The sequence below is a fragment of the Chaetodon trifascialis genome, chromosome 22 (genome assembly GCF_039877785.1).
Source record: "Chaetodon trifascialis isolate fChaTrf1 chromosome 22, fChaTrf1.hap1, whole genome shotgun sequence".
In the NCBI taxonomy this organism is placed as follows: domain Eukaryota; kingdom Metazoa; phylum Chordata; class Actinopteri; order Chaetodontiformes; family Chaetodontidae; genus Chaetodon; species Chaetodon trifascialis.
Window position 1 is genome coordinate 8,677,712 of NC_092077.1, and position 14,478 is coordinate 8,692,189.

Sequence of the window (14,478 nt, forward strand, 5' to 3'; positions counted from 1 at the left end):
CTCTCTCTGCGTGAGCCAACGCGGGGAGCTCGGCAAGAAAGGGGGAGAGTGAGTGCACCATTAGGGAGAAAAGCGAAATCACCTCAGGTTATCTGACGGCTTTTGTGACAGCCTGATAAGACGAGATTCAGAACAGAGACAGAAAAGCGGTGGTGGGAGAAGAAAAGAGCAGCGTGAGCGAAAGACGGAGAAATAGACTTGAGCCAGTCAGATGTATGGCGTCGTAAAATATTATCTAAGTCATTTTCTGTTGGCACTCATCAAGCACTTGCTCTTGTTGTCTAGCCTTTAAGTGCCTGTTAAGGTTGTAGAAAAGGACATTCCTTTCAGTCCAATTTATAATTGCACGAAATACTGCACGAAAAAAACTCTGGAGAGACTTTTTCTTTGACGGCTTCTGTGCTGTTTACATAGGCTCCAATAGATTACACATGCTTTAGCCAATGTTCTCTGATGATTCATACACAGCGACTCACTAAAGGCGCATTGAAATGCATCAACTTGTCTTGTTGAGCGCTGTACTTTGCACGTGTAATGATACAGCGCGCGATCATTTTCCAACATAGCAGGAAGCAGTGATTCAGAATGTATAAAACACTCTGGAAACAACTGAATTTACTGAAAATCTTTAAATGTCTATCTAAGTCCAATCAGGACCGACCTGATGGATCATACGTTTCATTAGGTCGGTCCTGATTGGGGTATTTAGGCTGTGAACAAAGTGCTATGAGCAGGTGGCACCCACTGAGAGGAAGACAGTGATTACTGTAATCAAGACTTTTGTAGAGAGGAGAGAAGAGAAGAGGAAATTAGTACACAAAGAAGAAGGGAAAAGATGAGGAGTTAGGAAGCGAGTTGGCTGGAGTAGAGAAGGAACAATCCATGCTGGGAACATGGCACAGGAAACGTGTTTTAGCATGAGTAAAATGCTTGATAATATGCGCTCATGGGTGTCCACATGCATATTTAATAGGCTCTAGGGTATACGCATGGAAGTATAGGCTGTTTTCATCCTCACACAAACAGCCTTTTTCAACAGAGTTTGCAGTTTACATATGACAATCCCCAGGCCAGTCTGTCTCTCCCTGTAAGCTTCGAGAGTATTTACGCATTTATACATCTGCCAGTGACAGCATGTGTTCGGCAGGGTATGAAAAGCTCTCTTTCAATTGGGGTTTGTAAGTCACTGCTGAGGGCCTCCCTCCTATACCCCCCTCTCATCACTTCCTTTCTGTTTCTTCCTCTCCCTGTGGAGAGGCTGGGGCTGATGGGATCCCCCCAAAGCCCCACCGTCACCACGTCTCCTCCTGTGGTTCTGGGTCGGTACCGGTCTTGGTAATTGATCCCTCTGGGCCCTCCAGGCACATCCAACAGCGGGATGAACAGAATCACCACTAAGAAGACAGCTGCTTGGCCACCCCAGACAGACCAAGAGAAAGGGGAAAGAAAAAGAGGCCCTGTTGCTGTTAACCGTTAACTCTGTCTGCCAGGTCCCTACTAAAGGGAGCCAAGTCAGCACATCATCTCAGCTTGGAAAATACGAAGCCCTTCATTTTGGGAACCTGGGACATATACTGGACTAGACTTTAGAAAGAACAAGGAAGTCTGTCTTTTTATGTGTATATCAATAGCCTAAAAGCTTGTGGGATTGATCCGCTTTTGCTTAAACCCAAAGCATCTGCTAGTCAATGAAAGCACCCCTACCTATATTGCATCGCAAGTTTCAACACAGCCCAGGTACAGAATTTCAGCCATTTCCGTGAGGCCTAACAGGCCAATTGATTTCATGAAGCAGGGAGTGATTGCTGGCTCCGTCTCGCACTGCAAGCAGCTCCAAGTTAGAACAGCTGGAGGTTTATTCCAACAAGCAGGCAACGACGCATGCACACATGCAAGGACAATGTGCACACTCACGCACAAGTGTAAATACAGTCTAATATTGCTGCTGAAAACCACGTATCTCTAAAATGGCAAGTTTTCATGGACAAGAAAACAACATGGTTTTCAGCTTTGTGAGGATGTATTTTTCAGATAAAGGTTTTTAAAAGGTTTATTTGGCTTAGGGAGTAGGAGAATTTTGTCAGTCTATAAAGCAAGACTTAATTCTTCAAATCTGAAAAATTCAGAAGATGCAAGGTTTTTGTTCGACTGCAATTCAAATTATACATAACAAGACATAACAAGAGTCTGCTAGCAGTATTGTGAGACAGTACCTGTGCACAGCGATGCTTTGTGCTCATGCTAACATGCTCACATTGAAAATGCTAAAACACTGACACAAACATACAGCGCAGCTGAGGCTGATAGAAATATCCTTTTGAGGACTTTCCGCCATAACTTTGCCAGTAGATCTCCCTAAATCTCACTCACTGGTCCTTTAAATAGGGCATACTTATAAAAGGTTATCATAGTCGTTGATTGCAAATTGCTTTAAGATAATTAATTGTGAATGAATTAATGATTTTGCAGCTGTTCTATTGCATTTCATTGCTTAACAAGTCTGTGGTCATTAAAAACAAATCACTGGAAAAACACAAGGCTCTTTGTATTTTGCCTCCATGTGGGTGCAGAATCAGACCCCTGCTTCACTCCCACACTTCTATATTTAACGCTTGATGCTCAGAACAGTCTCCCTGAGACAAACACAAGCACAGAACAGCTCATCAGGTTTGTACAAAGCCAAACGGGCACATTTTCAAGACACCTCAGTGAGACAAATTGATAATGGTGGTGGCGTTGGTGATGGTGGTGTGACTGTGTCTGAATCTGGAAGAAAAAAAAACAAAACAAAAATGTAAAAATAAAATGCTGCATCCTCACTATGAGCTTGATAACCATACCGCCTCCACCTCTGCCTCTCCTCCTTCCCCATCTCCTCTCCCTCTCTCCCCCCAGGCTCTATGACGCGACAAGAGTCCCCTTCGACCCTCTTGCACTATGGAGAGCATTGATGACCCCTTGACAGACAGCCAAAAACCATCTACCAACACCACCAACACCACCCTACCACCACCACAACAACTCCACCCTTACCCTGGTCCCGCACAGGCAGGAAGCAACACAAGCAGCTACAGAGCACCAAGGGCCTCATGGAGGCAGCAAGGTACAACAGAAAGTCCCTGAATCTGATTCTTTTGTATACTGAAGGTAGTTTTTTTGTTATTCATAGACAGTTTCTCTAATTAAAAAATAATGAAAGTGACCGTATGTCCCGATAGTCAGCTTATTCACCATGAATCAGCGGGTGCTGCACATATCCAATTTATCCCAAATCAATTTTCCTTATGCGTGGCGGTTGATTTGGTAATTGAGTTCTATCCTTCTACTAGTTTTTTTATTTTCTCGCAATCTGATGAAAATTATTACAACCAATTTTATGGTTTTATTAGACCGCAGACACATCATCCTCCAGTTTTAGCAGAACATGCAAACAACAGGAAGCAGTGACACACACGCAAGCGCACACATAAATCCAGATACAACCGTCTGTTTGTTTGATATCTGTATTTGGCGTACTCGCTTTTCCATAAGCTCACCAGTTCCCTTGCGTGTGTTTAACCGCAGAAAATCCATGTGTGCAGCAATACCAGTAAAACCCACCGGTTTATTTTCGGCTTGTTTTTGCTCTGCTTTATTGGCATGCCTTGTATATTGTCTTTAAAGTATTGTGTCAGATGGCGTCTGTGTGCTCAAATAAAACACGGCGCCAGACAGACTCTCAGATATTAATGCATGTGATTGGGAAATAGAGAGTAGCCGTGTAGTAAATTTAACGGACAGTGCAGTAAAAAGGATGAGGCCAAAGCCATAAAACTGCCCAGTCTCATAGAGTTTCTGAAAACCAGGCGCTTCTGTCGGTCAATATTGTCAGCATTTATGGCCTACGTTATGATTCGCTGTTGAGGAAAAAAATCTGATCCTGCTGCTTTTCAGTCCAGACAGCAAGCCAGTAGATTTGAAAATATATATAGAAACAGGGTGCATGTCGTGAACTCACATCGTCTCACAGTGCATCATATAGATGATTGTCTATTTAGCAACAGAGAAGGCTATCTAACGCTATCGCTGATTGGATTTAAACATTTGATCCTATAATATACTGTACAAAGAAAGAGAACGGCATATCGCCTGCAATCATCTGATCTCATCCATGCAATACACTGTAGCTGCAGAGATAATCTGTACAGTACAGTGTTACTGAGGGGTAGGTTGTTTGTATCTAAAACAAATCAAATGACATTTTGTTGTTCCTTTCTGAAGCCACCACTGTGGGAGTGCAATGTTCAATCTGTTCTAATGTTCCCTCTTGAGCATTAAAGTTCTGATCATATTGTAGTATGCAGATAGTGAACTGTGTTTGCTTTGATGTTCTGAAGAAATGCAGTATGAAAGGGTTGATAATGACATAACACCCCAGATAGCTTTGAACTCTCTTAATGTGGAATGGGGCCTAGTGTCTGGAGGCCCGCGCATACATGTTCATGTGTTTTGATCTCAGCATCTGCTTCAGGCATTATCTTGCTTCCCAGCATGTAATGAGCGATTTCCCTTTCCTTATTAACCTGTGGATCATTCCTAACCTACAAGTTCACTTATGAATATTCATCTAGCAGGCTATTGTGCGGCTTGCGTGCTCCAATCCAAAAGAGAGCATGCTTGACTGCACAAGGCTTAACATTAAACAGTGGGGGCAGGAACAAGTATTAGAAACAAGTATAGTGAGCTGATGCAAAAAAGCAGCAGCACTTTGGGATGACAGACGAGCTAAAAACGGCTTCACTCCATTAGCGGATGTTTCGGCAGCACCTTGCAAAGCTCCCAGCGCATGCACAAAATCGATCATGCGTCCTTTAATCAGCCGCAAACTGCTGAGATTTTGCATTATTCCCATCTATCAGCTTCTCAATAAACAGTTTGGAGGGGCAAAGTAGATCAATTTTCTTTCATGCGTGCCCATTCACACGTTCACCGTGGGTCACCGCGCTGTGACATTTTGGAGGGAGTCAGCGAGAGTTCACACACAGAAAGGAAATGTCAAGCCGGGGCTATGAGCTCGGGCGCATTTGCTTTAAATCCTCTGACTCCCAGCTGGAGAGGGACTCCATATGTATTGTGGAGAATCCTCACTGGCTCCAGCAGATGTGTCTGCATTGCTCTTTCACTTGAATGTGCATGCAAAATGTATACGAAAGCCAGCATCAATTTATTCATCAAAGCAGTTCAGCTTTGCCCAGAGACAGGAAACTCTGTGTAACATCCCTAAAATCAAATGTTTTCCTCGTCCTCTATTGAACACTGCTGGGTACATATCAATATGTATTGAGTGGATTGCCTGCTTGATCCATAACAAGAGAAGTCTGCACAAATTAGACATTAACACAGATGGATTCTGCCCGTGACTTTCCTCTCTGTTACTCTGATACCTGCAGCAGTTTTCAGTCTCTCTCGAATTTGTCTAATTCTCTTTCTGGTCTTGTTTGAACAGCCAGCCCCCGCTGTACTCAAAGTTTGCCCATGTGTTCAGTAGCCAGGCGGGCTCTGCCACAGATTTCCCACAACTCTGCGCAAAAAATGTAAAATATTCCCTCTCTGTTATAAGATATAAAATAGAGTAATATGGTCGTTTCCTGATAAACCCGAGGTAATAATCACCTAGGGCCTGTGAATTTTATTCATAGGGCAAATTCATCTCATATTCATCTGACATTCGTTCCTCTTTTTAATAGAAGGCTTGCATTTCTCTGAGATGAGATTTGTGTGTGAGATTTATGGGGAACCATTTGCCACAGCGTGGGTGTGAGAAAAAGGGAGAGGAACATAGAGAGAAGAAAATTACCATGGCAGACTATGTGGTAGCTGACATAAACAAGACCTCTATGCCAGGCATCTATTTCAAATCGTGTGTACCATTTCTCTTGAGATGTGTCCGTTCCGTTTTATCTGCGGCTCCTTGACCATTCAGGGCCACTGCAATCTCAGTGTGCCCACTAGGAGGCGTTGGCATAGGGTGACTAGCGCTGGGATTAAACACCTGTTTAGGCAGCGGTCACAGTCAGGCACTTAGCACAGTCATGCCCCCGCTTTAAGCTGTTATACCTCTGGGTCATTTCATGCCCAGCTCCGACAAAACCGTGACATTATCTCTATTAAACCCCCGAGCTCATTGAGATGTTTATTATTCCCGCAGCATCAGGCATTGTCATCTGTGATACATGCAAGTACTCCATCCAACACCTGCCCCTTTCATGGCAATTTGCACCCTGTGAAATCATCAAGAGTTCATTATTATGAATTAAGCTTCGGTGGCAATGCGGCAGTCTTGTAAGGCATCGGCGCCTCTATCAAGTTGGCTGTATGACTGGCAGGGGCCAGATGGTGAGGAGGCTTCCAGATTTGTCTTTCTGCGGTAGATTAATTGTTTCTCAGTCTCTGCACTGTGAGGCTGGCTTTGTTATTCGGTTGCACCCGCTGAAGAACTCTAAATATTTGACAGGAAAAACACTTGATTTGACAGAGAGTAAGCTGTTGAGTTTTTATTTTTCCTGTCATAATGCTAGAAGAGTGCTGCAATTAACACTTCCATTTGGTAAGGAGCCATCGGTATACACAGCGCTTATAGCGACACATGATGCATGCAATGATTCTTCCCTCAAAAGTTCGATTTTTTGCTTTTACAAGAATACTTCAGTGTCTTGGAAAAGATGCTTATTTGCTTTCTTACTAAGAATTAGATGAGAAGATTTATATTATTATGATATGAAGCTATAGCCAGTTAGCTTAGCATAAAGACTAGAAACAGGAGGAAACAGTTAGAGGCTGCACTATGGACTACACAAACAAGATATATCCTGTTTTGTAGAGCGCATTAGAGGTGTTTCTTTCCAGCTTTTATACTGAGCTGAATTCACCGTCTGCTGGCTATGTCTTCATATTTATCATACAGATGTAAGAATGGCATCAATCTTGTCATCTAACTCTCTGCACAAGCATATTTCCTAAAATGTCAACCTATTCTTAAAAGGAGAGGAGAGTTTATGAACGAGAGCAGGTGCATTTATACTGCAAAGACAAACTTTCACTCCAAAGACTTAAAGGAATTGTTCAATATTTTGGGAAGTATGCTTATTTGTTGTCTTGTCCTAAGTTAGATGATGTTAGCTTAGCATAAAGACTGGAAACAAGAGGAAACATCTAGCAAGAGTCCTTTCCTGCTACTTTCCACCTGTTTCCTGACTAAGCTAAGCTAAGCTAACTGTCCCCCTGGCTCTAGCTTCATATTTAATGGACAGATCTGAGAGCGATGTCGATCTTCTCTGTTGGCAAGAAACTAAAAGCGCTTGTTTTGTTTCCCAAAATGTTGAATGATTACTTGATACGTAAAAGAAGATGAAGACATGTGACAGTAAGCGGCTGTGTTTATAATGCAAAGACAAACTTTAATTCCAAATACTGAAGTAACTATTACATTTCTGAATTACGAAGCAGAAGATTTACTGTGCTGCTGCATGTAAAATGAATAAAAACACCTTCAGAAGTAATTTAACTTCTCTCAGGAGCTGGGAATGCAGTGACAGTGACTGTGTCCTAAAACAATCATCTCATGTTTGCTCTGTTCTTGTTGATTCACAGGTCTCATAACAGAGCCAGAGACAGGAAAACCAGGGAGTGACTGTTTGAGGGAGCAAAGTCTCCCCTGGACACTGGACAAACTACTTGCTGTCAAACACTGTCTATTTCCTGTGACCGGCTCCTCCGGGTTTGTGACTGCTCCCTCCTGCTATCTGTCGTTGGGTCAAAATGTCGCGTCCACCTCCTCTCCACTCTATCTGCCTGCTCTGTGAAGTTAGCAGCGCCCGCTCGTGCCACGGAGGATCGGACACCTTCGAGATCCCACCAACAGTTTTTGCCTCACTGGAAGTCCTCTGTCTGAAACTGCTAGCCACTTTGATTAAGGGATTTCCCACATCACATCCTAGCTTCTAGACCAGGAGCTCCAGAGCAACAGGACCATTACAGACCAGACCCTGTTGCTTCTCGGACCACCTCGCGAGGCCGTAAAAACGGAACTGAGCGCACTCTGCTGTGAATAGGCCTTCTGCTGGAGTAAACCTCCCATATTTTTATAGACCAAAGAGCAAAACAACAAATACGCTAATTATGACAGAGTGGACTGTTTGGCAAAGACACACAGAGACCTGGTGAACTTGCTGTTCGTGTCTCCGCCTGCCCCTACAGAGACACGGTGCACAAATGGACCGATGCAAACCGAACTTCGCGTCTGGTGGCATAAGTACCGTACACAATCAAAGGAGTACTTTTAAAACTTTCCAGACATTTTTTTTCTCAGACTAAGCCCACCACTGTATTTTGGAACTGGAGATATAGGTACTACATACGTATAACTGTGTATCAAAAAAAAAAAAAATCTGATTTGCATTTTTCAGTAGCTATGGTTGGGAGAGCTTGCAGGATTGTCGAGTTGGTCACAGATAAGGAGTGCAAACCGTATCAAAGAGGTGATGAATATCTACAGAGAGTATATACGCTGTTGAGTCTGAGAAGAAGGAGTAAAGAAATGTCATTAAATGTATTTTGAAAGGCCCTAAAAAGTTATATATTTAACAGTTTTATATGTTGTACCTTTGTAGAGAAGCTTATTGGATTTAAAATGTGGTCACAATGGCAGTTTAGTAGGATGTGAACAAATGCTGTTGTTCTCATGACTGCTGGCTCGTAGTCCCAGGTTTTCTGTTCACACCTCAGTAGCCGCTTTCTTTTCATGGTCATCTACAAGTCACTGTCTATCAGAACCATCAATGAAAAAAAAGGAAAGTGACACAATCTATTGAGGACTGATCTGCAGCCAACTGAACATTGTAAATCTATGGTAGTCAGTGGAAGCCATTGAAATCTGCTAATTTGCTATGATATTGTATTGTACACGGTGTGGAATACTGACTCATTTCCTCTCTATGGGTTTTGATCTCTTAATTTATTTTTGTGCTTGTGTTTGTTCGCACAAATCTGGCCTCTCTCCGCTGGCGATGAATACAACGAGGAGAGAGAGAGAGAAAGAGAAAGCCGAGGAAGCACTGCAGAAGTATCAGAGTCATTTACATACATTTTTTTTATCATGAAATATTTTAAGAATAAATTAAATACATGAAAAGAAACGTCCCCTGCAAATTTAGATGGTCTTGGTGTTCAAGGTCATCCGAGCAAAAATCCAAATGATCTTATTCTGGTCTTACTTTTAATGATCTATGTGCTCTGTCACCAAGAGAGTGACTGAAAATGAAAGTTTCCTTTTCTTTCCCAGGTGATCGCGTGTGGGGAAAGGTATCAAGGCCCCTCAATCAGCCAGTGCTGAGATGCAATCAAGGGTCTTATTTCTTAGCTGCACCAGTGACTTGCTGGTGGTTGAACTGATGCCAGGTGTCAGTGAGGGCGTTACTTTGATGCCAGAGGTTACTGGAAAAGACTAAAGCCTCCATCTATTCTTTAATACTCCTTCAATCCTCCTGTTACCCAGTCGAAGCAGTGGGAAATTAATTTTTTTGCATACTTTAGTTCTTTTGGACACTAACAGCAAATCCTGAAGGCTCATTCACACCTTCAGTTTCTTGTCGACAGGTGTGTAGGAGGAAATATCCGTGAGCAAGAGGGGAGAGAACTCCTGCACACTTTTATGCTTTTACATGCAATAAACATGACGGGATACAGCGTTACGGCCCGTAGGCCATCAGTTAAAATGTAAAGTTTTACCGAAACGTTAGGAGGACTGGAGTTCTCACTTCTCACTGACACAAAGAGCAAAAAAACGTTTCAACTAACCTCATAGTTTTTTAATCCTGAGGCTCCACCAAACCGCTGGGACGTCCATTCACAGCAAAAGTGCACTTTGAACAACCTAAAATAAAAAAAACATCATATGAACAAGAACAAAAAGTCATATAATATGCAGTTTGACCCAAAGAGAACTAACTCACAGTTGCTTCTGTGTTTTGGGAAATGAATCCTCTGTGTTTCTTTAGTCATTTTTTTATCAGCCGTATCACCCTGGATTCACAATTTAGTTACAATAAATGACACTGATATAATAAAGTCCACCAATATATAGTGGAATATGATTGTATTGTATGATTGGCCATAGTTTAAAATCAGAAAACTGTAATATCCAGCTATGTAAGAACATTAGCATTAACAGCACCTTTACTATTAATGGCCATCTCAACCAATTAATATAGCATGTTTTTTAAAAAAGTGCTCAAACTTTGACAGACTTTTTAGGGTTATTCATATACATATTTCTGTCCTGTAAACTAAACTACACACAAAAAAAAGATATGATGAGGTATCTTCCTGAATCAAAACCACCTGGAAAAGGTTGTGGAGTTGGGGCCTAACATTGTTCAATAGAGGGACAGAAATGGCTCAGATTGAGTTAAGTACAACTAATTTTTCAACAAGCTATCACACACTCAAAATGTGCTCTAGCAAACATTAGAGAGGACCAATAGAGGGTTTATCGGCTCATCCTGTTGTGGGTTACAGAGCGTTTGAGCAGCACAGACACATGTATCCATGTACACTAAATATTATTCTCTATAGTTTTTCCAATGTATAAGAAAATTTCTGTACAAGCCATCCAGAAAATATGTCTCTCAAGGTAAGTCAAGGAGTAAGAAAAAGGACTCTGCTTTACAAGTGTGCATCAGCAAGGGTTTCTGAACCAGCAGGAGATGCAATTCAAAGAAAGAGCCTCCTCTTGACTGCTTTGGCGACACTGGAAACATAGGTGAGAAATGTCATTAACAAAAACAAAATGAACAGTGAATAAGTGGTTAATCTCTGCAAAGAGCTAGGATCAGGGCTGACAGGGGCTGAGAGGAGTTCTACACAATAACAGATCATAATAATGAAAGACAGTGTCAGCTGGAGGCATTAATCCATATACGCATGCAATTATGCATTCCACAGAACTGTTTTGTACAATGATGAATGCTGTCATGTGGTTTCCAATAAGGTTTTCAGTTTTCAAGGGCTATTGGGTTTACTTCAGTGGATGTCACTTGCAATAGTAATTACTGTACGACTACAGTCCATAGTTGAGGAGAGCTCATGATTACTGTTTTCAGTGCTGCTTAGAAAACAGGCAAACAAGCAAAGCCGCTAAATTGCTACAATGTGGTCCACTTGAAATGTATATATTTTTAACTTAGATTTTATTAATGTTTAAATCCAGCACCTGTGACGCAGCTACATTTCTCCGATACATCGCTATAAGGCAGTGTCCACATGTGTTCCAATAAAAAGTTCACTATCAAATAAGTAAGTAAGTTGTAATAGCCAGTGTATCGCCGTGAAGCCATGTATCACCAAAATGTTGGCTTTTCAGGAGCTAAGAGGAACAGCCCTGTTGATAATAATAATGCTACATGGAACCTCCCAAAGCAAGCCAATACATAGACTGCACAGTGGTGCAGCAATAACTTGCTGCAGCACTGGTAAAAGTTAAAGCCCCCCTGCCACTCAAAAAAAAAAGAAAGAAAGAAAGAAAGAAAGAAAGAAAGAAAAATTGCTTATTGCATGAGTTTCACTGTGCAGAATGATGTATGTGCACAGTTTGACACCAAAAGGCTGTTTCCACATTTATCTGCTGAAGATGGAAAGTTTCTCTGCGCTCACCCTAAAATCTCATGGCTTGTGTGCAGAAGTTAAAACACATTTGCATAATTATATAGTCTGGATGCTTTCTAAGCAGGGACAAGGAGATGATTTAACTTTGTTCACGAGGTAATCAAACTTTTTGGTGGAAAAAAAATCATATGAGAGGCAAATTATTACTTAAAACAGAATATTTTTTTTATATGTCTAACAACATGTGAGGATTGAAAATCAATGCCCTTAAAACAATGGAGGTACCATTACTGGAAAAATGCCTTTCCATAAAATACAAAAAGTTGAGCGGAAGTTTAATTCACATTAAAATGGCATTCAAATTAACTTTTAAATCAAACCCTGAAGCATGACTGGATATTTACATAGGCACTAATGTCAAGTCATTTTTATAGAACAACAACAACATGTGATCCATCACAGTGGATGGGGGTCTGATCGGGGTTAACTAGCTACTTGTAGGCTTACATACTGTAGTAAGCACAGTTTGGGACCAGGGTGATAACGTCACTTTTGAGTACAGTGAAGACAGCAGATGCACAGTGTATAAAACTCCCTGTTGCCAGGCGACTTTGAAGTTGCCTGTTCCCTCTCTGTGACCTGGCACACATCACAAAGCCTGAGGACCGAGCCACTTTGTGCACAATGTCTGGAGAGGATACACACATCAGTGGTTCTTCTGAAGTAAGTACACACACTGCACACCGAAAAAATAAAAATAAAAATAATAATAATAATGAAAAAGGTACTTGCAGGTATGCAAGTATTTGCTCCAAGTATTTGCTATATCCTACATTACACCAATGGGAATATTTATGAACCTCCTCAAACAAGAAGCAGAAATCCATCTGAATCCCTTCTGACTTCATGCAGGAAACAAAGTCTTTTGATTCCAGTCTAAACAGAGAGAAGCAAAGGTCTTAACCCCAGCTTCCCTCGCTAAATCCAAGTTTGAACCATTAGGCTTGACTTATACTCTGAGAGCTAACACAGTGATCTGGATGGATCATCCTGTGCACCCCCCTCTCTGACACAGAGGAATATCTGGAGCCGGAAATGAGACCTCAAAGTAACTGAGGGGATTTTTTTTTTCCTCTCTCTCTCTCTCTCTCTCTCTCTCTCTCTCTCTCTCTCTCTCTCTCTCTCTCTCAGTGAGAGACTGTAAGAAGAGCGTTTAATTACATCAGATTGAATTCCAATAATCTGCTCCATATCCTTGAGGTTTTTCTGACAGCGTTTGGAATCATGCCTTTACACGTATTAATTTGATTAGAACAGGACAATGTGGGGTTTCCTGGAGCCACGACTATAAGCAGGTACAGTCAAAAAGGAGCCCTGCAGAGTATGACGACACAATTGTGGAGACAGATTGGGGCAACTATTATGAAGTGTGCAGATTGGTACCTTAGGTTGGTTTTTCTCCCTTATCTTCAAAGCCTCATGTGTCTGCCTGCTTCTCCTTTCGAGGGAACGACGGCAGAGCACGCCTGTACGCTTGCATTCCTCTATGTTTGTGTTTATTTGTCGGTCGATGTGTCCATCACTGAGCCTGCAGAGACGAGGGAAAGAGCACGCAGGGTGCATGCAGCTCTACAGCCTGCAGTAAATGCTCAGGGTAAAAGATTCTCCCTCCGTTTACAGCCCAGATAAATCTCCGAAATACCAATACTGCATCACACTGCACAAAATATTATTATTTGCTTTGATGGATAACATTTACCTGCTAATTCAAATTTCATACTGTGAGTCTTTGTTTACAATATAAATCTAATTAAGTGCAGCCATCACGGCACAAGGTGGATCGATACGCAATATGGCCAGCACAGCTGCTTACCTCACAAGGATGCCTTCCCCTGCCAATATTTTCAGCCTATAAAACGGTCCGGGTTTTCTCAGCGCGGCCAATAATCTGTCAAGGTTAGGGCAACGAGAGACAAAACAATACCTCAGTGGGTGACATGCTGGCTACATAAGAACAAATGACTAAACCACAGTCATGTGGTTTTCAGACAGGGTTTATCCATCATTTCTTTTCCTTTAATGGCAGTTAATGGAGGCTTCACCTGTCCATTTTTTATTCTTGTTTTTCCTTTGTGATTGAGAATAAATGCTACTGAACAGTAAAATTTGTACTTTAAAGCTGCTATAATCAATACTTTTTTATTAACGTTAGATCAATTAACTACAAGCAATGTGAAAGGAATTGCTTGTAGTGACAATCCTATAGATAATTATCACCCACCTCTGTAGTTCTCAGGTTTATGGAGTATTTTAGCCTCTTTCAGGTCATTGCTTTGTTTTGGTTTTACAACCAGCAACTTTGCTATTTTGGTTCACTTGTTTCCAGCCACAGCAGCTCTGATAAATCCACTGTACACTACCTGCTCAGCAACAGCACAGTCAAACCTGGCTGGTGAACATAGTGGAACATGTAGCAGAATAAGACATATGTTATTGGTAATTGTATGCTAATAAGTTCGAAATTACTTAACTTAAAAGGTGTGACATGCTCTTATTGGTCAAAATCAAAGGCACCAAAGGAATTCAAATGTAAGACAGTAAAATTCACATTCACACATGGGGTTTAATGGAGTTTGAGGTCAACGGTGACTTTGGAGAACATTTTAATACATAAAATCAAAACCTACAGTATTCAACATGTTAATGACTTGAAAAAGAATAGTTTCATGTAAGTAATGAGTAAAAAGTCAGAAAAAACAAACACAATTTGTCTCCAGATCAACAGCAAGAACATCCTGTGTGCTGCAAATGCTTATCATTATCATATTCAAATCCCTT

The 14,478-nt window shown here is 41.5% G+C and overlaps 1 protein-coding gene across 4 annotated transcripts in view; it reads left to right on the plus strand.

The window, feature by feature from the left end:
* The window catches only part of LOC139350832 (chemokine-like protein TAFA-5), a 142,808-nt gene extending 131,280 nt beyond the window's left edge, over positions 1–11,528 (plus strand). For 2 of the 4 annotated variants that reach the window (XR_011603546.1, XR_011603545.1), the window contains exons 4-5: positions 2,896–3,103; positions 7,630–11,528. Coding sequence is in view for 2 of the 4 variants with exons in the window: in XM_070992452.1 (XP_070848553.1) it covers positions 7,630–7,638 (9 nt within the window). In the remaining 2 variants the exon portion in view is untranslated. The remainder of the gene's footprint in view (positions 1–2,895; positions 3,104–7,629) is intronic. The other 2 variants (XM_070992452.1, XM_070992453.1) reach the window with 1 other exon arrangement.
* The last annotated feature ends 2,950 nt before the right edge of the window (positions 11,529–14,478 follow it).